This window comes from Mesoplodon densirostris, chromosome 10 (genome assembly GCF_025265405.1).
Source record: "Mesoplodon densirostris isolate mMesDen1 chromosome 10, mMesDen1 primary haplotype, whole genome shotgun sequence".
Lineage (NCBI taxonomy): Eukaryota > Metazoa > Chordata > Mammalia > Artiodactyla > Ziphiidae > Mesoplodon > Mesoplodon densirostris.
In genome coordinates, this window is record NC_082670.1 from 70,980,520 (window position 1) to 71,006,598 (window position 26,079).

General features: G+C 48.6%; 2 protein-coding genes across 9 annotated transcripts in view; both read right to left on the bottom strand.

Annotated features, from left to right (window-relative positions):
* The window catches only part of USP4 (ubiquitin specific peptidase 4), a 50,889-nt gene extending 36,456 nt beyond the window's left edge, over nt 1-14,433 (bottom strand). For 4 of the 6 annotated variants that reach the window (XM_060109092.1, XM_060109091.1, XM_060109090.1 and 1 more), the window contains exons 1-6: nt 14,280-14,433; nt 11,881-12,008; nt 8,100-8,230; nt 6,171-6,297; nt 5,413-5,558; nt 5,221-5,282 (exon numbers count right to left, since the gene is read on the bottom strand). In XM_060109092.1, coding sequence (XP_059965075.1) covers nt 5,221-5,282; nt 5,413-5,558; nt 6,171-6,297; nt 8,100-8,230; nt 11,881-12,008; nt 14,280-14,380 — 695 coding nt within the window. In that variant the 5' untranslated portion in view covers nt 14,381-14,433. Of the gene's footprint in view, nt 1-5,220; nt 5,283-5,368; nt 5,559-6,170; nt 6,298-8,099; nt 8,231-11,880; nt 12,009-14,279 lie in introns of those variants that run through there. The other 2 variants (XM_060109095.1, XM_060109094.1) reach the window with 2 other exon arrangements.
* A 10,134-nt stretch (nt 14,434-24,567) lies between these two features.
* On the bottom strand, nt 24,568-25,831 carry GPX1 (glutathione peroxidase 1). 3 transcript variants are annotated; one of them, XM_060109542.1, is made up of 2 exons: nt 25,370-25,820; nt 24,568-25,132 (listed from the first exon to the last, which is right to left on the bottom strand). In XM_060109542.1, exons 1-2 carry the CDS (start codon nt 25,766-25,768, stop codon nt 24,773-24,775), a joined length of 759 nt encoding a protein of 252 aa, XP_059965525.1. In that variant the 5' UTR covers nt 25,769-25,820; the 3' UTR covers nt 24,568-24,772. The 3 variants fall into 3 exon arrangements, with proteins under 3 accessions (XP_059965525.1, XP_059965527.1, XP_059965528.1); XM_060109544.1 differs by having other exon boundaries at nt 25,412-25,816; XM_060109545.1 differs by having other exon boundaries at nt 24,881-25,190; nt 25,370-25,831.
* Nucleotides 25,832-26,079: the final 248 nt, after the last annotated feature.

Genomic DNA, 26,079 nt, shown 5'->3' on the forward strand with positions numbered 1-26,079 from the left:
TATCCCTATATAACCAGTACCCTCAGACCAAAAAACAGGACAGCACCACCCCCCAGGTGTCTTCCTCATGCTCCCTGCAGTCATGATTCTTCCCTAAGCTAACCTCCATCAAGACCTGGACACCCATAGATCAGTTTTGCCAATTCTTAAGCTTTATATCAAGGGACTCAAACAGTATGCCACGTTTTGTGTCTGGCTTCTCATTCACATGGTTTATGAGATTCAATGTTGCTGTGGCTGGAGAGAATTCTATTGTGTGCATACACCACAATTTATCTATCCATTCTATTTTTGGTGGACATTTGGGTTAGCTCCAGTTTGTGACTATGACAAGCTGTGCTGTCGTGAACATCTTTGAATGTATCTTTAAGTGAATGTGAGATGTATTTCTGTATGCCTAAGAGTGAATCGCTGGGTTGTAGAATATGCACACAATTCGTCATTTAGTACTTGTTGTTAAACCTTCTAAAGTCACTATACCAGTTTATATGCCCCATCAGTAGGGTCCAACACCTCTACAACACTTGACACTATCTGTCTTTTTCATGTAACCATTCTGGGGGATGTGCAGAAGCACTGCATTATGGTTTTAATTTGCCATTTCTGAATGACTGCTGAAGTTGAGCACCTCTCCATATGCTCGCTAGCCACAAGGTAGCCTCTTCTTTTTTTTTTTAAATTTTATTTATTTTTGGCTGTGTTGGGTCTTTGTTGCTGCGCGTGGGCTTTCTCTGGTTGTGGAGAGTGGGGGCTACCCTTTGTTGCAGTGTGCAGCCTTCTCATTGCGATGGCTTCTCTTTTTGCAGAGCATGGGCTCTAGGTACACGGGCTTCAGTAGTTATGGCATGAGGGCTCAGTAGTTGTGGCTTGCTAGCTCTAGAGTGCAGGCTCAGTAGTTGTGGCGCACAGGCGCAGCTGCTCCACGGCATGTGGGATCTTCCCGGACCAGGGCTCAAACCCATGTCCCCTGCACTGGCTGGCAGATTCTTAACCACTGTGCCACCAGGGAAGTCTGGTAGCCTCTTTCTTAAAGTGACTGTTATAGGTTTTCTTGCCCTTTTTTCTAGAAGGGGTGTCTGACTTTTTCTTACTGACATTAAGGGGTTTCTTTGAAATTCTGGATATAAACAATCTGTCAGACATACGTATTGCAAATACCTTTCTCACTCTGTGGCTTGCCTTTTCACTCTTTTAGAACAGTCCTGAATTTAAAAGTCATCCACTCAGGCTTCCCTGGTAGCGCAGTGGTTGAGAATCCACCTGCCAAAGCAGGGGACACGGGTTGGAGCCCTTGTCCAGGAAGATCCCACATGCCGCAGAGCAACTAAGCCCATGAGCCACAACTACTGCAGCCCGCGCGCCTAGAGCCCTTGCTCCGCAACAAGAGAAGCCACTGCAATGAGAAGCCTGTGCACCACAACGAAGAGTAGCCCCTGCTCACCACTAGAGAGAAGCCCGCACACTGCAACGAAGACCCAACGCATCCAAAAATAAAAATAAATAAATTTATTTAAAAAAAAAAACCTTAAGAAAAAAAAAGTTATCCACTCTGTCCACGTCCCCCTCTATGGTTTGTGGTGCTGTGTCTTGTGTAAAAAATCTTTGCTTACTCCAAAGTCATAAAGTCCTTGCTTTTCTGGTCAACAGAACACTTCACTAGTTGTATACTCTCCTTTGCACCTTCTGGATTTTACTGCCTGCTCCTGGACGCTAACACTACTTCCCCCAAGAGGTTTTCAAAGAGGAGCTCTGTGTAGAAAACTTTCTAAAGTCATCTATGCCAGAGAAAATTATCTTTACATTCAGATAACAGTTTAGTAGGTTTTAAAATTCTAGTTTTAAAGTTATCTGCCTTTGGGACTTCCTTGGTGGTCCAGTGAGTAAGACTCTGCACTCCCAGTGCAGGGGGCCCGGGTCTGATCCCTGGTTGGGGAACTAGATCCCGCACGCATGCCACAACTAAGAGCCTGCGTGCCGCAACTAAGAGCCTGTGTGCTGCAACTAAAGATCCTGTGTGTTTGGGCTTCCCTGGTGGCACAGTGGTTAAGAATCCACCTGCCAATGCAGGAGACATGTGTTTGAGCCCTGGTCTGGGAAGATCCCACATGCCGCAGAGCAACTGAGCCCGTGCGCCACAACTACTGAACCCAGCGCACCCTAGAGCCCGTGCTCTGCAACAAGAGGCCACTGCAGTGAGAAGCCTGCATGCCGCAAAGAAGAGTAGCCTCCACTCGCTGCAACTAGCGTGCTGCAATGAAGACCCAACACAGCCAAAAATAAATAAATAAATTTAAATAAATAAATAATAAAGATCCCATGTGTCACAGCTAAGACCTGGCACAGCCTAAATAAATATTTAAAGTTTTCTTACTTTGATACTGAAAAAGTATCTCCTAGGTCCATTGTGGCTGTTGGGAAGTTTGATATTAGCTGCTTCTCACTGTGACTTTCTCTTTCAAACAGATTTGACATTTTCCCTACATCTTTGTTGTTAAATTTCAATCTAACGTGTCTTGGTGTGGGCTTTGTTTTTTCTGTCGTGTTTAGCATTCTTTACATTTAAGATGTATCCTCTTTTATGATTTCTGAGAAACTCTTGGTCATTATTTCTTCTAACATTTTCTTCCCCTTGTCCCTCGTTTCCTCTCTGCTTCTGAGATTCCTATTATCTGGACAGTGACATTTCTACTCCCACCCTCCACAGCACTTTTCTTCTATTATCTTCCACCTCCTTATCCCCTAGCATTCTTCAACCTGACCTTCCGACTTCTACACTCAAGTCTTGAGCTACACCCATTCTGCTACTCAACCCAGCCCCCGAATTCTCTGTTCCCACATAGGTATCTCCTTGTTCCTGTTTCATGTACCCATTTCCTCTTTTTCCATTATGCTTCTTCCGTCCTCTTAAGCAGCTGGGAATATGAATTCTGCTCCAACTAGCACAACCTGTCAATTTGTCACTTTCCTTTCATTCTCACTATACTTGTCAGCTTCCCGTTGTGGTCACCAGGTGAGATCACCCCGCTCCTCACTCACCACACCCCTCAAATGAGCTCCCCACCTCACAGCAAGGCAAAGACGGAAGCTAGAGTCTCACAAGGATCACAGGCCGACCGCCGCAGCATCTCTTGGGCCTCATCCCCTCCTGTCATCCCTCCAAGCACCAGCCGTAACAAACTCCTGCTGGCCTTCAACCGGGCCTGCTCTGCCTCAGGATTTCTCCATCTGCTGTCCCCTCTGCCTCACAAAGCTGTTCTCCACACCACACTCACTGCTGATTCCCTCGCCTTCTTCATGACCATGTTCAAATGGTACCTCAGCGGGGCCTCCCCATCGGCCTGTTTAAATATGCCCAAAGCCTTAGCACTTGCTTATTTTCTTCCTTGATTTTTTCCCACAGTACTTGTAAATCTTCAGACGTGTATTTTTTAAATTTATCTATTTTCTGCTCCTTGAGGATAGAAACTTTGTTTATTGCTGTATCCTTGGCAACTAGAACAGTGTCCGGCACTACTGAGGGAGTAGGGAGGTGAATGTGCCTTAGGACTTCTGCTCTGAGCTCATTCACCATTGGACACCCTCTACCAGGAGACTCAAACCTTCAGGGCATCTCAATGAGGCACTCCTCTTTTCCAGAAGCTGTTTCCCTTCGCTGGAATCTCTTAGGCCTGAGGATGTGGAAGGGATGGGGAAAAGCAACAGTAGGAAGAGAAAAAGGCACAACTGAAAACAGTCTCCCTTGGCCAGTACACACAGGCTCTTCCACTCCAAGCTGTCAACCCAGCCTCACAGACTAGAATCCAAGCACCTTCTCCCAAGGGGGTTGTCACAGTTTTTATGTTATTTTCTCTTGGTTCTGTGGCATTTCCATTCCAAGAAGGGAGTCAGCAGGCTGGGCTAGTACATTTGTTTCCTATGGCTGCTGTCACAAATTACCACAAACTTAGTGGCTTAAACAACACAAAGTTATTATCTTACGGTTTTGGAGGTCCAAAGTCCAAAATTCTTCTCACTGAGCTAAATCAAGGTGTGGGCAGAGCTGTGTTCCTTGGTGGGGGCTCTAGGGACTTCTAGAGGCTGCCCACCTGCCCTGGCTCATGGCCAGTCGAGTCTTTCTCACACTTCACTGCTCTGACTCTGCTTCTGCCCTCACATCTGACTCTCCTGTCTCCCTCTTTCATTTATAAGGACCCTCATGATTATACTGGGCCTACCCAGATAATCAAGGATAATCTCCCCATCTCAAGATCCTTAATCACATCAGCAAAGTCCCTTCTGCCATGTAACCTAACATATTTACAGGTTCTGGGGATTAGGACATGGACTCTGGGGAGGGACATGATTATTATTCTGCCTACCATAGCTATTTTGTCATCTTCTCAGGCACTGGTGACCAGAGTTTCTTAAATTGAAGTCCATGGCTAGGCTTCAGGGTGTCTGTAAAACCCTTGAGATTATTGTCAAAATGCTGCGTCTTCCTGCATGTTTCTTGAGAGAGAGCTCAGAGCTTTCATAATTTTCAAAAGAGCTAAGAGCCCATTACTACAAAACAGTCACTGTCCAGGGCCTGACTGAGGGAAGAAAGCAAAGACCAACACTGTCCCCATTAACTACTGGAACACAGACATGATTCCCTCATCTTATACCATAAGAAATATTCAACACTTCTGTCCCCTTCTCAGAACATGCATTAACTTCACAGCACACATGAACATCTCCTGAGACAGAGGTGCCTGGAGCCCCAGTTAAGGAGCAGAGTAAGTCCCCCAGCGAATGACGAGAACAACGAGAAACAGGTTCCTGGGTAAAGAGTGGGATGGGATCAAACTATTACCTTTAAGTCATTCAAGACCCCATGCCTGAGCCCTCTTCTCTTCCATCAAAGCCTCTAACTATAGGTGGAGAAAATAAATGCCCTTGACAGAGACAAAGCCACCTCTTGGCAGAGCAGATCCTGGCCCAGATCCTGGCCTCTTCTCTTCTCCTTTCATTCTCAACAAGCAGAGGCTCACTGCCTTGTTCACACACCTGACAGCTTCCCCTGAGATGGCTGCCCAGCACGCTGCTTACCAAAAGCCAGGATTATAGACTCCGGATACATAATCGAATATGTTTTCATCTGATTTAGAATTTTATTTTCTTAGCACAAGTAACTGCCTTAGGAAATAGTGTCTCTCTTACACCTGTGTGCCCAGCTGCAGGGAGAAAAAGTCCACTTACTTTGACTGCAGGGTCTGCCTTGGCCACGTGCCATCTTCATTTTGGGGCTCAATTACTAGCACCTGAGTGAAAGGGGAAACCATATTAGGAATGTGCAAACCATCTCACTGTTGACATGCTCAGAACCAAAAGATACCTGTCCACACACCCTGGGCAGAGCTGTCTGCTGGGGCATGGCTTGGGCCCTCCTACCTGACCCTGGTACAGCCCAGCATCCTGCACAGTGTTGTCTAGCTTGCTCAACTGCTCGTAGGTGTTGCTCACGTATTTGTTCCACAGCCGTGTCTCACGGTCCGCAGGGATGTTGAACAGCTTCCGCATTTCCTTCTCAATGGTTGCTGGGGACAGGCAGAAACATCACTCAGGGCTTTCTCCAGAAGCAAGGCCAGCAACAGCCATGGCAAGCTAATGCTCATCCTCCGTCCTTTTCAGATGGTCACTGGATGCTCTGGATCAAAACTTCTGACCGACCTTAGCCCCTTGGTGACTCCCAAGGCAAACATCTTCCATGGGCATCCTCTTGCACTCATACAACCAAAAATTGTCCCTATGCTTCCCATTCTTTAATGATGTGGGTCCCCATTTTTAGCACAGAAGCAACATGGAAAAGTCAGAAAACTTATCTTTGGAGTTAAGATAGATTTGGTTTCAAATGCTAGCTCTGCCGTTTTCTCACTGAGATTTCTGAATAAGTGACATTAATCTCTCTGAATCTGCATTTCTTCCCCCTTATTACCATACGTTAAGTGGGCAGAGACCATGCCCAGTGTTTTATACAATATGATTCCCAGGCTTAGCTGTCCACAAGAATGCTCCCAGGTCAGGACTGGTAACCACAACCCGAGATTATCTGGGTAACAAGTCTGAAGAGGGTGCCCCAGCTTCCCTCTCATTAGCCACAATGCCCTGCACTCTCACTGGATACCTGGAACTCCAGCCCAGCTACTCACCGATGGTATCTGACTTGCTGAAATGGCAACTCAGGACATTGGTGGGGTCACTGTTCTCACAAAGCTTCAATTCCAGCAAATACACCTCCACCTTGCAGTGCTTGACAAATAAGCCATGCTCTACAACCTGTGAACAAGAGGCACGGGTAAAGGAGCAGTGGTTCCACACCAGGGCAGTCTTGGAAGCAACATGTCTCATCAGTGGCAAAAAGCAGAATCCACATGATAATCAGTTTCCTTAAGTGATCGGGGGATCAGAAGTACAGATTTTTGGGACTTCCCTAATGGCACAGTGGTTAGGGATCTGCCTGCCAATGCAGGGGACATGGGTTCGAGCCCTGGTCCAGGAAGATCCCACATGCCACGGAGTAACTAAAGCTGTGTGCTACAACTACTGAGCCTGCGCTTTAGAGCCTGCAAGCCACAACTATTGAGCCCACATGCCACAACTACTGAAGCCCGCATGCCTAGAGCCCGTGCTCTGCAACAAGAGAAGGCACCACAGTGAGAAGCCCGCGCACCGCAACGAGGAGTGGCCCCCACTCGCTGCAACTAGAGAAAGCCCGTGCACAGCAACGAAGACCCAATGCAGCCCAAAATAAATAAATAAATAATAAATAAATTAAAAAAAAAAAAAAAAAAAAGAAGTACAGATTTTTAAAGCCACTGGTATCTGTCCTAGTTTAAAAACCTTACTTCCACTCATTAGGACCAACCAAGTGCATCTGGATGGAACCAGAGCTGGCAACAACAGTGCACAACAGGAAAGTCCTTGTTCATCTCTTAGTGGGGATCATGATGCCTCCCTTGCAGGGTCTGTGGAATCAGAGGCCTAGAGAATACAGTTAAAGCCCTTGGCAGCACGCTTGCCACACGGCAGGACTGTGGGCAGGAGCGGACATCTGTGGGAGGCTGGCATGCCCCTAACCATTTGATACCTAACCCCTCTTGGAGTCCCAGGTTTCAAGCTGGAGAAAGAAGGTAGTTCTGGCCCTGAAGAGCGACTCTTAGAAGCTTGGCCTCAGGACTGCAGCCTTTTCCTACTCTGCTAAGAAAGGAAACTAAACACCAGGCAGAGTAAGAAATTTACCCAATGCCTACGTATCAGCAGTCATGTGGACTCCTGTGATGTCCTCCTCCAGTGGGATATGCGAACAACTGTGGGAATCAGGCTGGTGGTATTCTCACCAGTCCTGTCTACCAGAGGGGCTAACAATCTGGGTTTCTCTCCCAGGGCCTGCCTTCCCTCAAGAGACTGTTCTCTCGGATATAAACAGCTGTTTTCCGGGTACTCAACAGTGTGACCAGAGATTCTTAAGCACAGGGGGAGGGACTTCGCGGGTGGGGCAGTGGTTAAGAATCTGCCTACTAATGCAGGGGACACGGGTTTGATCCCTGGTCTGGAAAGATCCCACATGCAGCGGAGCAACTAAGCCTACACACCACAACTACTGAGCCCACGAGCCACAGCTACTGAAGCCCACACGCCTAGAGCCTGTGTTCCACAACCAGAGAAGCCACCACAATGAGAAGCCCGCGCTCCTCAACAAAGAGTAGCCCCTGCTCACCGCAACTAGAGAAAAGCCCACGCACAGCAATGAAGACCCAACACAGCCAAAAATAAACAAAAACAAACAAACAAACAAAAAAGCACAGGGGGAAAAGCAATATCAGAAAGGTTAAGTTAAACAAGAAGCAGTACATTACTGTATATCCATATGACCCCAAGTGAACTTTCTCTCACAGAACCTTCCAGAATGTGCTCTCACTGCACCGCTGGACATATCCCAAGCCACTGGGCAGCTGTGATGTCTGGAGGCCTCCATTCAAATTCTTAGGTATGGCCAGTACCCCAGGAAACCAATACCAGTCAGCGTCAGGGAGCACTCACAGACACTGACCAGCAGGTGTAACAATTCATGTACTCACTTTTCTGACAATGGGCTGCTGGCCTTCTACACAGCCATACCAGTTTAGCAACTTATTCCAGGCCTCGGCTGGGACCAATACATAGTCCAATTCGTCAATTAAATGTTCTTTCAAGGTCTGACTCTCAGGATCTGAAAAAGGAAAACAGCACATAGCTCACTGCTCTTCTCCCCAGAAATGTTTGTTTTACATGATTCTTATGTACTTTTCAGAAACACGAAAAGCATTTATAGGAACAAGCACAAAACTCCAAAATTCTGTCACTGGCCATAACACAGAGCAGACCTGGAGTCTTTAGCCATGCTTTCTGAACATTTTATGAGGAACTTGTATTTCTTCCACAGTTGGAGGGAGAAGGAAAGAGAAAAGAGAAAAACTTCGATTTATACTTTCAAAGTGCTTCCAGATTCCACAATTAAAATTGTTTACTATGAATATTTAACATAATATTCTGCTTAGTGAAACTGCATTAAGGTCAGATATCATCTTCCTTTGAAAGATTTACTAAGAAAGCAAACAAACAAATCATTGAAGTTAAATTTATTTTACCAAGAGTCATTTAGCATTCTTAGTTTTCAACACTCCAAGTGAAAATTCAGCTGGACATCGGCCATGTGGAGGGAGAACACCTTTAACATGTTAAGCATCCATCTTATACCCCACATGGAGGCAACATGACTGTGAGTCAGAAAAGGACATCCATGGTCTGAAACATACTCTCTCAATGGAGGACCAAGGGACTGGATCAAGGGAAGACTAATCATCTCCCATCAAGGAAGCCTCCCTGCTAAGCCTGTGCCCATCTACACCCACTCCCGCAGTAGTGGAAGCCACTATTCTCTAGACAAATGAAGCCATGAAGCCAGGGAAGCAAAAAGTACCCACAATGGTGCAACTCATCTGTAATTCAAGGCAGACAATGTTAAAAACAAAAACCAAAAAAAACCCCCAAAAAACCAAAACAAAAAACAAAAAATGGCATGCACAAGGTGACCAGGGCTTCCTATCACCTCTCCCACCAGTTTACACCCTACCCCATGAGGTCTTCTGCCCTTCCTCAAGGCGAGCTTCAGATCTGATCCACCTCTGCCTTTTTAATTTCCAAGGAAAAAGGAAAGGAACTAAACAGCCTTGGAGAACAGGAATTCCAAGGTGAGAAGGATGAATGGAAAAACAAAATGTGGTATATACACACAGTGGGATATCACTCAGCCTTTAAAAAAAAGAAATTCTGACATGCCGTTAACATGGATAAACCTTGAGGACATTATGCTAAATGAAATAAGCCAGTCACAGAAAAACAAATACTGTATGATTCCACTTACATTAGGTACCTAGAATAGTCACACTCAGAGACAGAAAGTAGAATGGTGGTTGCCAGGGGCTTGGGGGGAAAGGAGAGTGGAGATACTGTTTAACGAGTATGGAGTTTCAGTTTTGTGAGATAAAAAAGTTCTGGAGATGGGTTGTGCAACAATGTGAATATACTTTACACTACTGAACACTTAAAAATATGCAGATGGTAAATTTTATGTGTATTTTACCATAATTTAAAAGAAAAAAAAAAGTGGCTCCTTCTCACTGATGAGCCAACCACATTCCACAGCAGCTCTGGCATGATTAATACTGACCAACCACCCCTTTTCTATTCAGCAATAGAAGGATGGCACAGGGGTAGTACTTATCAGTCTACTTGAAACAAGAGCCTCTGAAAAAAACTGACACCTAAACTCCAAGGTTTTCTCTGATTTGCAAATTAAAACTCATAAAGGTTATTCACTTGTCTTACTTGGAGACATACACCTTCACTTCTAACACTAAGCACTATGCAGATCTGGCCACGCATACTGTGCCAAACAGCAGCCAGAAACCTTTAAATGTGGGAAAGGAACCGAGAGCTTTTAGCATCATCAACCCCAAGTACATCAATTCTTACAAGGCTTTCTCCTCTGGGGCTCAGTGACAATCTTCTCAAAATGTCATTCTTATGACACTATAGGGCAAACACAGGAACTTAACTGGAATTTTCAATGCAGTTCACTATTTTCACTTAAAACTGGATCAGTCCAAGGGCAGCATGCTAAAAATCACACATGAGTTTTACAAAAAGGATTTAGGCTCTGCAAATTTCTCCAACAGAGGCAAATCAAGGCAAAAAAAGGAGAGTACAGTTTGGTCTAAGCATTGGGATTCCAGATATACAGCAGGGGCACAGGTGGAAATAAGAGAGGGGTGCTCTGCAGACAACATTAGCAAGTTGCCCTACCCGCTCCTTCCTACGTTTAAGAGCCCCTTCTAGGTCATTCCCATGACCCTAGGCGGAAGGCAGCCAGACTGGGACTGGCAGGTGACTGGAGAGCCCAAGATCTAAGAGGGTAGCCCTCACTGGCCAGAGATAGACCATTCCCACACTGTCAATGTTCCAGGGTCTGAACGGAATGTACTTCTCACTTCCCAAGCACACAACAAACGTTTTGAGCCTCAGCCAGGTGACATCAAATTGGAAGACCGCAGAAGGAATGCTTGTCCTTAGCTGAAGGTCAGGCAAAATTACTTCAGAGGGTCGCTCCAGCTCTAGCATTCTCATCACCAATACTATTAAAAGCCTTAAGAATTCTCCTTTTCAAAAAAAAAAAAAGAGGGAAAAGGACAAAGTGCAAACACAATGCAATTATCCTTTGGGGTAACTTCATGGTATACTGCCACCATCTGACTTACATCAGTAAACAAAGCCTATGACATTATTGTCATTCAGACCTCCCCTAAAACAAGGTATATGCTGAAGCACTGCTCACTTTTAAAAACACTCAGGTAGTGTTATGTACTTGAATCAAGCCTCAAAAGCCTCATGCACTGTCTGCCTTCCTGCTGCCCTGATTGTAGGCCCATAAACAGATCACCTCTGTCGTGGTTGCAAGGGAGTCTAATGCCAGGCAGAACAAAGCCTAGGAAAGGCCAATTGCCATTTCTGTGCATCTAAAGGTGCAAGCCAAGCTCAGGTGTGTCATACATCACTTTTTCAGTCACTTCTTCTATTGGGAGCTGACAGTGATCATAACTCTACTAACCTTCCACCTCCCCTTACACTACTTCTATGGCAAACACGGCCATCACAGGAATGCTTGATGAATGTTGACAGGTCTACAATTTACTTTACTGCAAAGGTAACACAGAAAATTCTGGTTCCCAAATTTCAGATTCCAGATGCCGTTTCAAAATGATATCCTAGGGCTTCCCTGGTGGCGCAGTGGTTGAGAGTCCGCCTGCCAATTCAGGGGACACAGGTTCGTGCCCCAGTCCGGGAAGATCCCACATGCTGTGGAGCGGCTGGGCCCGTGAGCCATGGCCACTGAGCCTGCGCGTCCGGAGCCTGTACTCCGCAATGGGAGAGGCCACAACAGTGAGAGGCCCGCGTACCGGAAAAAAAAAAAAAAAAAAAAAAAAGATATCCTATTTCTTTCCATTCAATACACTAATCTAAAATCTGAAATCTCTAGCAGAACTAATTTGAAAAAAAAGAGAAAAAGAGACAGGCAGACAGAAATTGAAAATGCTAGAAGCACGCTCTTACCAAGAGCAGTTAATTTAGGGGAAAAAAAGCAGCTTAACTTCTCCATGAGGGTCTGCATAGACTTCTGCTATAGACACAAGTCAAGGACACTTGTTTCTATCCCCTCACAGTAGGAAAGTCAGGTTCACGATATCTATGTTACAGATACACATGACCTCAGGCCACTACCCAGGTGGACATTTCAGTTAGATAAGCAACAGGATACTGCACCTGAAAAGAGTCCGGAGTTATCTATCGGGCCAGGAAACAGATTATGTTCACCCACACTGTACATATCCCAGCTGTCGAAGCCCACATACTTCTTCCACTGCTTGAACCACCGGCTGTCAATAAGATACCTAGAGACAGACAAAAATTTACTGTACCAGACAAGCAGAGCTTGTAAGTTGCTGCAGCTGCTCCCTCAATTTTTTTATGGTCCTTCCACTTGGGGAGCAAGCAACCCCCACTAAAAAACACACTTTCAAGAGCAGGAGCAGGACCAGGCCCTACATGGCACAGTGAGCCTGGCCCAAGGCAGGCATCCATTAAGTGAAATGATTGTTGGAAGAATCCATAAATGAAAGGAAGGAAATGACTGGCTTCAAAATGCTTGTTTAGGGCTTCCCTGGTGGCGCAGTGGTTGAGAGTCCGCCTGCCGATTCAGGGGACACGGGTTCGTGCCCCGGTCCGGGAAGATCCCACATGCCGCGGAGCGGCTGGGCCCGTGAGCCATGGCTGCTGAGCCTGCGCGTCCGGAGCCTGTGCTCCACAACGGGAGAGGCCACAACGGTGAGAGGCCCACGTACCGCAAAAAAAAAAAAAAAAAAAAAAAAAAAAAAAAAAAAAAATGCTTGTTTAAAGAAATTCTTTCTATGGGGAAAACCTTGTTTGCTAATGACCATGTCATTAATTTCATAATGATCTTTGTAGAGGTCCTTGTCCAGGCAGACAGTTTGGTTACAGTGCTTTGCTTGATGTGAACAGCAGTAAAACAATTTTCTTTCTAAAAATGAGATAATAACATCACACACTTCAGTTTTCCTCTGAGGACCAAACAAGATATCAAAAAATGTGTTTGGGGCCTCCCTGGTGGCGCAGTGGTTGAGAGTCCGCCTGCCGATGCAGGGGATACGGGTTCGTGCCCCGGTCTGGGAGGATCCCATATGCCGCGGAGCCGCTGGGCCTGTGCATCCGGAGCCTGTGCTCCGCAACGGGGGAGGCCACAACAGTGAGAGGCCCACATACCGCAAAAAGAAAAAAAAAAAAAAAAATGTGTTTGTGTGTGTATATATATATATGTGTGTGTGTATACACACACACATACATGTACACATGTATACATATATACACACACATATATACATATAATATTGTCTTGGTGTGTTTATCTTGTCAAAAAAGCATTAAGTTGATCTGGTTATATTTTAGAAGTATCACCATGCTGTTTTACAATTAAGACAGAAGGAGGGGAAAAACTCTGTAGGGGGAACAAAGCACAACAATTATACTGGTGAGTCCTTCAAATTTTACAACCAACACACTTCAGTGGAGATCAGGCAGCAAGGCCACAAGGATCCATAAATATATCCAAATCTCTAAAATGCTCTTTCCCCTCCAAACACTTTTAGTGTGTGATTTTAGTCTCTGTGAAACTTCCTCTGCTTCTGCTGAGTATTTTTCATGTGCCACCACTACTCAGGATATCATCTAAAAGTACTCCTGCCTGCCCTGCCTTTCACAGCCTGGCTAGCTCAAGAACACTGTAGAGACTGAATTCTTCCTAATCTCAATGCTTCTCTTCCCTGCTCAATTCCTCTGTCACTATACGGGGCATTATCACCACTACCACAGTTTCCTAAAGAGGGTTGATCAATCATATTCAATGCAAAGACAAGCCCCAGTTTTCTGCTCCCACACAATAATACCACCCAGGAATCTCTTCACTAGTGGAAGTCCTGTCCCTTCTACTAGACAATTTATTAAGAAAAACTTCCTGACTCAGACTTGCTCTTCTAAATCCTGGTCTTTTAATCCTCTTTTTAGTTAGGCTCTAGGCTACCCGCCTCTCCCACTCCGAAATGCTGCCGCCACAATTATTTTTGACATCTGCTACCAAAATAACCTGGGGCTCTCAGACATTTGTTTAGCCTCTGACCTTGACGTCTGTTCGGCAGTTTACAAGTATCTACTTCGGATCTACGCCTCAACCAACTGAAGGCAGGGGCGCCAAATATCGCTACCCTGGTTTTAACAGTAAGGAATCAGGGTCTGTGAGGTGTGGACGCCTTCGCCCAAAGTCACAAAGCGAGTCCTCAAAGATAAAGAACTCTCCTCAGCCTTAAGGTCCCCGTGAGCGTTCCGCTTCTGTCCATCCCGTAGCCCTAGCCTCCGCCGGATCCACCCCCCGGGGCTCCGAATGGACCGGGACGACCCTCAGCTCCACCCACGCTTTCCCCGAGGTAATCTAGGGCTCCCTCCCCTAAGGGGCGGGGGTCAAGCCACTCTCTCAGGGTCACTAACATCGCCTCCGCCTGGCCCCTGCCCAAGCCGGGAAAGAGGGGCCGGACCTGAGCGTCCGAGCGCCGGCCCCTGGCCCTGTGGGGCGGAAAGGCGGGCCCAGCGCTCACCACTGCGCCCCTCGTTGGAGCGTGGTCCTCATCAAGGCCCCGAGCTCGGACTTCTGGGTCTCCGCATCCGGTCGCTCACGGCAGCCCCCGCCTTCCGCCATCTCGTCCGTGTCTCCGGCCCTACCGGCCCGGACATCCGCCTCGCGCACAGCGTGCTGTGGTCCCCGCCCACGTAGACACGCACGCACGCACACACGCATGTACGCGCGCCCAAGCCCCTCCCTTCGCCGCGGCCTGCAGCGCCTGCCAGCCTCTGCCTTTCCAACAGGCGGGACGCGTCCCCCCTCTCCCGCCAGTGCGCGGTGGAGCCGGGAGGCGGCGCGGAGATGAAGCCGGCGCTTCCTCCGCCCGGCAGGTCTCGCCGCCTGGTGGCCGTCCGGCACCTCTTTTCCTGTCCAGCCCGACGATCTCAAGGAGCCAGACCGCAGGCCCCACGACCCTTCCGGCAGCCCCTTCCGGCCATCGGTGTTATCCTGGTCTTAGATAAACGCAGCGCCAGATGCGAGGAGGCCTGGAACTAGATTTTCTCGTTTTCACTCCAGCCAGTCCACTTTCAGCAGAGACCTTAGGCAAGTCTTTAGCTGCCCAAACGTGGGCTCCAGGTCCCTGTACGGGAGACCCTACAGGGATTTTGGAGAGTGCCAGGTGCACCAGCGCTTTGGGACCGGGACTCGACGGTGTGGCCTAGTCATTAGCAATCGTGTCCGTCTGGACGCCAGAATCACCTGGCCCAGGCTGAATTCCACAAGCCCTCCACTGAGCTAGCTGCTTACTTTGTCAGGGGGGCAGGCAGCCACAGAGGGGCGATAGCAACGGGGGTGGGAGGAGAGGACTAGGTGTATTCCCCACATTAGATGTCCAGGCTGCTGGTTTGTTGCTGCAGCAAGATACAGTGTCCTCAACACCGTATGTTTCCCACTCGACCTTGCATACAAAAAACCCAGCCCTCCTCCTGGAGGAGGAAGTACGCCCAGAGCAAGGAGGAGACCAGGCAGCTGGCTTATGTGAGTCTAGCAGTTCCCGCCCTCAGAGAAAAATAAATAAGACCCAGTACCTGCCCTTATACGATCTAATAGAGGAGAGGGGGTCTTCCACAAATAGCCCCAGCGCCAAGAAGTGCGTGATAAGCACCGTTACAGGGTATGAACCAAAGACTAGACCCCGAGCTGTGAAAGGGAGCCTTTGACTTAAGTACCTTTTGAGTGTAATTTTTTTATTTTTTTGGTCTGCGTTGGGTCTTCATTGCTCTGTGCAGGCGTTCTCTAGTTGCGGAGAGCAGGAGCTTCTCTTCGTTGAGGTGCACGGGCTTCTCATTGCGGTGGCTTCTCTTGTTGCAGAGCACAGGCTCTAGCCACGTGAGCTTCGGTAGTTGTGGCATGCAGGCTCAGTAGTTGTGGCCCACGGGCTTAGTTGCTCTGCAGCATGTGGGATGTTCCCGGACCAGGGCTCAAACCCATGTCCCCTGCATTGGCAGGCTGATTCTTTTTTTTTTTTTTTTTTTTTTTTTTTTTTTGCGGTATGCGGGCCTCTCACTGTTGTGGCCTCTCCCGTTGCGGAGCACAGGCTCCGGACGCGCAGGCTCAGCGGCCATGGCTCACGGGCCCAGCCGCTCCGCGGCATGTGGGATCTTCCCAGACCGGGGCATGAACCAGTGTCCCCTGCATCGGCAGGCGGATTCTCAACCACTGCGCCACCAGGGAAGTCCCGAGTGTGGTCTTGAAGAAAGCATAGAAATGATGGTGCATGTTAAAGGAGAGGAGACTAGAGGGGTCAAAGAGAATTTCTGGAGCAAGCAAGGAAGGATCAAAGAGTGAAGATTAGGCCAGTTGATCTGGGCACAGACTGAAAGGACCTGAGAGCTAAAGCTAGAAGGGAGGCCAGAGGGACCATATGTCCTGCCTTAAATGGCCCACAGATATTGTAGGAGGTTGAAGAGCAGAGAGAAATAGCTAGGGTGCTTTATGCCTACAGTGGTGCAGCCCAGAGACCTACTAGGAACCTTTGGAAAGGTGCCTATGAGGGAGGAGAGGAGAAACAGATGAGCCATGTTCAGTGTTGGGGGTGGAAGAGAGAGCTGGCCTGGTGAAGCTGTGGTAGGTCATCTGAACAGATTTACTATTTTTATGTTGCGTTTTGGCTAATTGAAATTAATTTGCACTCCTGGGACATCTATCACACACCATCTGGTAACAAAGGCCTTTTGGCAGTTGGGTAGATAGCAGGGGAAAGTAATTTGGAATTAAAACTGCCTTGAGGGGCTTCCCTGGTGGCGCAGTGGTTGAGAGTCCGCCTGCCGATGCAGGGGACACGGGTTTGTGCCCTGGTCTGGGAAGATCCTACATGCCACGGAGCAGCTGGGCCCGTGAGCCATGGCTGCTGAGCCTGCGCGTCCGGAGCCTGTGCTCCGCAACGGGAGAGGCCACAACAGTGAGAGGCCCGCGTATCGCAAAACAAAAACAAAAACAAAAAACTGCCTTGAATAACCACATAGCAGTTAATCCCCTGCAGATAAGAGTTACCATCATGTGATAATTCTACATCTGGGGAGCCAACCCTGACACCCCAAGTGCCCTTCTGTGAAAGTTCTTTGAAATTGTTAAAAATGTTATCAAATGAGAAACACTGCCTTTAGTCCTATTTATGGAAGAAGAAAGTTGGGTTACTGACATGACTTCAGAACCTACATTACAATGTCTTCTTCACTCTTCTTATTTTAGCAGTTTCTCCTATACCATTTATGGCATGGGTCAGAGTCTTAAGCAAGTAGGACAAGTCGTCAGCACCACTAGAAAGGGGGACAAAACCTAATTATAAAAATGAAAACTTTGGAAAATCTTTTTAAGCCTGGATCTCTTCAGTGCTATTAAATAGCTGTAAAAATAGTACACTAATTATGAGTAGTCCCTAAAAATTTATATTAAAATTATCAAGTGCCAGTAGTTAAAATGCAAGGAATAAAGTGAAACTTCATAATCAGAAGATCACCATTATTTCCAGTTTTAAAACTTGCTTAGTGAGTTTGATTATATGTTAAAAACTGAGAACTAGAAACAATGAACATCTGCCTGTGTGTTCCTGATGTTGTGAGAGGGACCCGCGGATTTGGGAGGAAAGGAGTTGAGTGATTCAACTCAGGAGACACCCTGGCCCCAGGACTGTGTTCTCTATTGGGCCATTTCCCCTAGGGAGAGGTATGGGCCTAGTAGGCCCCTCTCTTGGCCCCACAACCAAGTCCCAGAACTGAACAACTCACCTGTTGCCAAGGGAGCTTGGAGCACAACAACAGGAAGGAAAGCAGGAAGAGAGCTGGAGGCAACAGGTCTGGCTGATTGGTTACATACTACGATCTTGGACTGTGATGATCTATCTAATTGTGGGTTTGTAATGTCTGGGTGTGTGAACTTTAAGTTTTATTTGGTTCCAAATCATAAAGTTCTTGCCTTGGCTGGTACTATGGCTTGCTCTAAACCTACCTGGAGTTGGCCCTCCCCAGTCACCCTTGGTCCACACTTGGCCGGCAATCACAGAGCACATGTGGCTGTATTCACAAATACTGGGCACCTCTTTTTTTTTTTTGGCTGCATTGGGTCTTCACTGCTGCGTGTGGGCTTTCTCTAGTTGCGGTGAGCAGGGGCTACTTTTCGTTGCGGGGCGTGGGCTTCTCACTGCAGTGGCTTCTCTTGTTGCAGAGCATGGGCACTAGGTGCATGGGCTTCAGTAGTTGCAGCACGTGGGCTCAGTAGTTGTGGCACGCGGACCCTAGCGAGTGTGGGCTTCAGTAGTTGTGGCACACGGACTCAGTAGTTGTGGCGCACGGTCTTAGTTGCTCTGCGGCATGTGGGATCTTCCCGGACCAGGGATCGAACCCATGTCCCCTGCATTGGCAGGTGGATTCTTAACCACTGCACCACCAGGGAAGTCCCTTGGGCACCTTTTGATTAGAGGTGGCATCAGGAGAGAAATACTTTTTTTTCCTTCTTGCCTGTGCTTCCTTACCTTGCCCAGGGGACTGTGAAAAAGTGAAAGGCTCTAGAGGTACATTTTAGAAGAATTAAATGTCTTACCAGTGACACTTTCACCTCTGTTACATAAGGGTTGGGTTACTGGGGAAGGTGACAGAGGCAAAAAACTGAATGAATCTCACAGAAAGGATGTGGGATCATTTTTCCCATGTTGGAGATTCCATTCTGGTTATGCCACTGTGGTAGCTAGCCCTGATTGGGTGGGGAAGGTGTTGTGTCCTGGGCCCATGTGTGGTCATGTCTCCTCTTCCTGCTCTAATTTTGTTACCATCAATGTCTTAACCTTAAATAAGCATTTAGATATTAATTGTATGTGTCATTTTCCCTTTGCACAGAGCAAATTCTCCATAAGCATTTCTTGGGTGAATGAATGAAAGAATTATCCAGATAGTAGTCATTTTTTTCATTTGACTGATAATCTGTTATGTCCTCACAGTCCCTACCGTCCAGGGGTTCCCAGCCAGTGAGGTTGGGGAAGATGTTTTCACATGTAATTATAGTGTGTTGTGTGATAAAAGTGCTAGAGGAACATGGAGGGTGATGCTGTAGACACTTTGCTAGGAAGGAAACATAAGCAACTGGTGTAGGAAGCAGAGGTATGCTTAACATTAAAGATGAAAAAAAATTAAAGATTAAAAAAAGGGAGGGACTTCCCTGGTGGTCCAGTAGTTAAGACTCTGCACTTCCAGTGCAGGGGTTGAGGGTTCGATCCCTAGTCGGGGAACTAAGATCCCACATGCTGTGCAGCGGTGAGGCCCCCCCCAAAAAAACAGTATGCTTAACATCCCCCCTGACCTTTGAGGATGCATGATGAGTCTGCCAAGGAATCCTGACGGGACCAGGGCTTCTTTAGATTCACGCACATGTACACAGGTATAGCCATGTGCTGGTGACAGAGGAGGCTGGGGTAATAGGTGCTTCTTCTGCAGGGAGGCTCAGATTTCCTCCACTCGCCTCCCTGTGGAGTCAGGTAGCCTGCAGGACTGTAGGACACCACCCAAGGTGGGCTGCACCTGCCCCTGGATACTGCCCCTACTCTGGGCATTTGGATTAAGTGAGCCTGTTCTGTGGTCTTCTACCTTGGCCTTGCTGGCCACGGCTACACTGGACCTGGGAGGGGTGCTGGGAGTGGGGTTTCTGTCTGCAGGATGAATGATAGAAGGACTACTGGGCCTCTGCCCAGCACATCACTGTCATGTCCTGTCAGTTTCAATGCTTCTGATCCAGAAGCAACTAACAGAATACCCACCAGCAAGTGGCCCACCTAGTTAGTGATTTTATTTTTGTTTTTTCATGTGACACGTCTGGATTTGAGTTCTTGGGTAGGTCAAAGCTGAAGGATGTCAGATCTCAGGTTGGCTTCTCTGTTAGCCCCAGGGCCAGTGCCCATGAGCCCTCACTCCTTGGGCAAGAACTTCTCTCATCTGAGCTCCTGCTTCCCAATCCAGCAGTGCCTGATGCCCGGTAACTTATTGACCAGCTCCAGCTGGGCTTTATTTTAGTGCCAGCCCGGGTGTGTCACACCTCTATGAAAGCATGCTTATCTAGCCTATTTGGTGATTGTAATAACAAAAACCTGCCAAATTCAGAGTACTCTGACAGGGATCCCTGCCCATTCTTTAAAAATCCATGCTGTGGGGCTTCCCTGGTGGCGCAGTGGTTGAGAGTCCGCCCCCTGATGCAGGGGACGCAGGTTCGTGCCCCGGTCCGGGAAGATCCCACATGCCGCGGAGCATCTGGGCCCGTGAGCCATGGCCGCTGAGCCTGCGCGTCCGGAGCCTGTGCTCCGCAACGGGAGAGGCCACAACACTGAGAGGCCCGCGTACCGCCAAAAAAAAAAAAAAAAAAAAAATCCATGCTGTGGGTGGATTTATTTCTCTTGTGGAAAGCTTTAGTAAGTATTTTTTACTCAGTATTACCCCAAAGTTAAAACTTATGAGAAAAGGCTGATCAGGCCAGGAATGCCTCTCTGAAAATTAGCTTATTTTAAATGTTGTTTGTGGAACTACATCGAGACAGAATGAGGAAGTCGTCTGATAAAAGAACTAATTGTGCAAGAAATGCCTGACCAAATGAATTTTATCAGATTTTTTTTCAGCTTTGTTGAGGTAATAGCTGACAAATAAATTTTAGTGTGTCCATTGTGATTTAATATACATATACATATTTTATCAGATTTAATGTTTAAAAAAAATTTAAAACCAGCATTTCTGGAAGAACTGCTAAAACGGAGGCTTCTGAACCTACTGAGTAACAGCACAGCCCATCCCCTTCTCAGAAGACCTGTGGCCTAAATGCTGCTGCCTGCTCCCAGATCAGGCAGTGTCCCGGAGGCACTGCTACCAAAGGCCAGGACCTCAGGCAGGTTCACTGGGATTCCTTCACTCTTACTTGTTAATTTGAGCTGCTGATTCACAATGGGGTGGAGTGGGTGCAGGTCAGAGCCAGTAGCAGTTGCATGGTTGAATGAGAAAGAATGTGTGTGTGTTTTGGGGGAAGATGTCCAGTTTCTTGGGGAGGAAGATAAAGTGTTAACCGGCTTTAGTCTGAGTGTTCCCAGAAAAAGAGAGAGTTGAAAAGGAGAGTTAAAGGAGGCATGCAGCTTCAAGTCTGAGGAGGAGTATTCACCAGCCAGTGTCAGCCACATGGGGATCTCAGAATTTCCTTCCTCTTGCAGCCCAAGGCATAAACTGAAGAAAAAAAAAAAAAAAAAAAAAAGTGGGCAAGGAGGGGTGAGTCACCAGGTACTCAGAGGGGAAGAAGTTGGAGTCAGTTTGGGGAGCCCTGGATTCCCATCCCAGAGCCTAACCAGAGAGTGTGGCCCGGGCCGCGCTGACCCTTCACAGGAAAGGGGAGAGTTGGAGCAGGAAGTCTCTCCTCATGGGTTCAGCTGTAGGATATTGAATGGGACCCTAAATCCCCAGGCTATCCACATCAGCATCTCTGGAAGGGGGCCGTGGACATAGCTTTTAACAAGCACCCAGGTGATTTTTGGGCACTGTGTATTAGCTCCCAGAATAGGACCTGGTAGATCTCGGGCACTTGCTGTCTGGTTACAGCTCTAGCTCTCCCCAACACTGCACTTGCTGAGGAACCCTCAGTTCACAAGCACTCATCCCAGCTAACTATTCTTTTTATTTTTTTTTTTGGCCACACCATGAGGAATGCGGGATCTTAGTTCCCTGACCAGGGATTGAACATGTGCCCTCTGCAATGGAAGTGCAGAATCCTAACCACTGGACCACCAGGGAAGTCCCCCCAGCTAATAATTCTTTATGAAATGTCCCTTCCCTCGGCTCTTTGATTCCATCCATCACTGTTCCAGCTGTGCCTCTCTGCCATCTGATCCAGAAGCACTGTGAATTCATAAGCCTCAAGTTTAGGCCACCTGATCTTCTTCTTGCCACTCTCCCCAGGTGAGACCGTATCCTCTCCAATGGCTACTTACTGGCCCCTTGACTAGACCTTTGTCTCCAACCCAGATTCCTTTTCTGAGCCTCTTGTAAGCACCTGCTCCAGATATCTCCATCTGGATGTCTCATGCGCCAAATCTGAATCTAAACACTTTTCTTCCCCCCATACTTGCTCCTCCTTGTGTTACCTGATTGTCAGTGATGCCACCTTTCCACCTCAGACCTTCACACACTGAACTCCCTGCCTGTCCACCCGCCATCAGTTTGTTCCTCAGCTAACTGCTCCTTAACCTCTCTTCAGCTTCACTGTCACTCCCTCCAAGAGACAAAAGCGTGATCCTCCCCACTGGGCCAGGCCCTCTAATTTATTCTCAAAGTACCCCATACTACTCTCATGGAACTAAACATGCATTTAGTAATTATAGAGTCTTTCTGCTTTCCTGAGGACTGTATCCTGGCACCCAGCAGAGTATATGGCACAGGGCTGAATGATGAGTGTTGCAATAAAGGAGCAAAGGGCTTTTAGAGAAGAGATGTGGGGTTTAAGGAGGTCAAAGATGGCCTAGGTATACCCAGATATACCGAGGTGTATGGGTTGTTAGTTTCCATTCCAGCAGTCAGATTTGGAGTCTACAAATAATCCTCAAAAATCCCTGACCCTGTTTTTTTGTTTGTTTAATTTTATTATTTTCTTTACTTTTGGCTGTGTTGGGTTTTTGTTGCTGCACGTGGGCTTTCTCTAGTTGTGGCGAGTGGGGGCTACTCTTCATTGTGGTGCGTGGTCTTCTTATTGCGGTGGCTTCCGGAGCACAGGGTCTAGTCACGCAGGCTTCAGTAGTTGCAGTGCGTGGGCTCAGTAGTTGCAGCGTGCGGGCTCAGTAGTTGTGGCACACGGGCCTAGTTGCTCCATGGCATGTGGGATCTTCCCAGACCAGGGATCGAACCTGCGTCCCCTGCCTTGACACGCGGATTCTTAACCACTGTGCCACCAGGGAAGTCCCCCTGACCCTGTTTTGAGTGGAAAGTTATTCTCTTTATATTAATTGACAAACACTGGCTGCTTCATGCTATACACCAGGCCCTATGGACCCTGAGGAGATGACCAACCCCTTTCCACTTCCCAGACTTTCACCTTCTGGGGAAGCAGACCAGTCACTCACAGATCTAATCAAGACTTTTGGTTCTGAGAGGAGCACAGATAGAGTGGGGTCTCAATGGGGAACAGAGCTCTGCCCTGTTACCTCAGAGGGGACTCAAAAGCGAGGTGGAGAGGCCTTGCAGCCAGAGGGAGGTGGGCCTGTTTTGATGATGGAGAGAGAGGGAGCCAGAACAAATACAGCCCTTAATGACCTAAGGGCAGGCAGAAGGGGAGGGCAGCAGCAAAGATGCCTGCGTAGGGTTGGAAGAAAAGTTCTTGCGAGTTGGTTCAGACACAGAAGGGACGACTTGAGCCACCAATTTGAGCATAAACATTGGGACCCCAGAACCTCTGGACCATGTTCTGGACTGATAACACATATCTCAGTGCTTGTCTGTCCCAACAGAAGCTTCATTGCATACAAGCCCGGCAGAGTCCCTTGTATTGTGATAGGAAGTGGCTCTAGGTCTGTCTCAAGAGATTACTGACAATAGGAACAACACATGGAGAAGTTGGACCTGAGCCATACCTGAGAAGCAGCTCTGGCCTCCAAGATACGCACCTACCCTAAGCCTGACCATGCAATTGCAACTGCAGGGCATGGTCAGAACCACCAGTTGTATACTCTTCTGAGTACCTGAGAGGCAGCAGCCAGTAAGCACAGCATCAGAGCAGATAGAAGCACTGGGTAGCCCTATGCAAAGATCTAGCAAAGTAATGGGGAAAGAAAGTTATGTTGCATAAGCTGCCAACTGTGTAAAGTGGGCGTGTATGGCCCTAACACTTGAGGAGGCTGTTACCAAGTAAGGACTTGCTGCCCAACACACATAGAAGCCAATACTATGGCACCCACTTTTGAGCAAAGAGCTTTATTGCGACATTGACCGGCAAGGAGACAGGAGGCAAGGGTGTCAAATTTATCTCCCTAATCTGGGGTTTGGTCAAACTTTTTTGAGTTAGGGAAGGATGGGTTCAGATGTGGAGGCACTGGTGGGGCAGGTTTTGACTGGAGGGCTTTGGAACTTGGCCATTTATGGTAAGGTATGGTAAAGGGGACTTCAGCACTGGGTCTTCCTGGACAATGGATCTTTCACTTCTGAAAGGGTTCCAGCATTCAGGTTCTGGTCATGTCCAGGTTCTTTTGGTTCTGTGTGGGGGAGGAGGGGTGGAGGTGGAAAAACTTGGTTCCAGGCATTATTAGAATTCCAAATTTCTCCTCTGCTGCATGACTTGTGGTTTTGTTCTGCTATCTCTGAAGAACAACTCAGTATCTCGTTATCAACAGAGCAGGGCCAGTTTGGGCTGGTTCTGCAGTTACAAAGCCACGGACTCTAAACATGAGTCGGAGCCCATGGTGTTATTTTTTGTGAAGGTCATTTTGAGCAGAGCAAATACTCAGGAAGGAGAGGCTTAACTACTGAGGATAGGCAGTCAGCCTTTGAAATTTCTTCCTCTTTTTGAAATAAAGACTTTCTCTTGTAACAGGGCCTCAGGATGGCCCTGTTGCATGTCCTGGCAGAGGGAGAAACGCTGAGACAGGAGCTAGGATTTCCACATAGGAAAGAGGGAATTCCACTGCAGACGAAATTTTGGGATGTTCAGGCTTGCCTAGGTAATGCCAGCCAAGGAATGAGGGCTTAAGCTCCCAGCCCTATGACAATGAGGTTAGTAGGAAAGGTGTCCCCATCTGACAATGATACAGAACATACACACAATTATGCTCACACTCAGCACTTTATTAATGAGAAAGCTGTGGTCTAGGAAAGGGGAGGCTGGGATGGACAGGACCAGTGCCCATCTCGGGGGATTTTCCTGGACATCTGGCATTCCTCCATGCAGGTTTAGAGGAAACACCTTCATGGATAAAATCCCCAGAGGGCAACGCTGTGACTGCCAAGCAGCAGGGGTCAGAGGGGAACCCTAGGCATAGCTGGGCCCCTGGGACAGCAGGGCTTCGATGTCAGGCTCGATGTCGATGGTCAGAAAGCGGCGGCTGTACCTGCGTACAGGCACACCGTCTGGGCCCACCAGAAACTTCTCGAAGTTCCAGGAAACGTCGTTGCGGCACACCGGAGACCAGGTGATGAACTTGGGGTCTGTCATGAGGGCAGTGGCGTCGTCACTGGGCGTGGGCAGAGCCTCCCGAAGGAAGGTGAAGAGCGGATGCGCCTTCTCGCCATTCACGTCGCACTTCTCGAAGAGCATGAAGTTGGGCTCGAACCCGCCGCCTGGTCGTACGTACTTGAGGCAATTCAGGATCTCCTCGTTCTTGGCATTTTCCTGCGGAAGGGGAGAGCAGCTGGGACCCGGGGCTGCGAGGGAAAGGGAAGTCTTCTAACTGCAAACATGAAGTTTCTCCATGAGTCACTAGACTGTGGCCTTTCTTGCATAACCCCAGGATGGACCTCAACCCCAGCCGGGACAAGCGCCGGAGGGAAGCGAGCCGGTGGCCCGCCTCTCCGCCCCCAGGGCGTGCGGCTGCTGGGCCCCGGGGGGTCGTCCACCGGCGTTCCTTACCGCTGTCGCACGCCCACCTCCGCTCCGCCCGGCCCGACGCACCTGATGCCCAAACTGGTTGCAGGGGAAGCCGAGCACGACCAGGCCCCGGGGCCCGAGGCGCCGCTGCAGGTCATTCATCTGGGTGTAGTCCCGGACAGTTGTGCCTCAGAGCGACGCCACATTCTCAATGAGCAGCACCTTGCCCCGCAGGGACCCCAAGTTCACGGGCTCCCCGCCGGCCAGCGGGCGCGCAGAGAAGGCGTACACCGAGCGCGGGGCCGCTGCCGCCAGGGCGGCCGCCGAGCGCTGAGCGGCGGACATGGCGTGGGTGCCCAAAAAGACAGGGGAGAGCCGCGGACTAGACGAACAGGTGGTCCGGGAAGTTCCTCCTTTTAACAGGCGGGCGACCGGGGTCATGTGGCTCGGGCACTTTTCCGGCCGCTCCTACACCCCCCTCCCCCGCTCGGTCCCGCCTCATCCGGCCTCTGTCCTACGGCTGTGGTCCCGCGAGGCTGGAGGGTGCGGTCGGGCCGGAAGCGGACACCGCCCAGACCGTGCCGAGGCGCGGACGCGTTTGGTCCCGCCCAGGGAGCGCAGCGCCGGCACTGTGGCAGTCGCTCGGATTATCCAGCCCAGAGCCCAGGCTTTAGAGGGCTCCGGATTCTTTCTCAATGGTTCTTCAGGGATTGGGGCCCGGCACAGGGAGACTCGCCAGCAACAGAATCTTT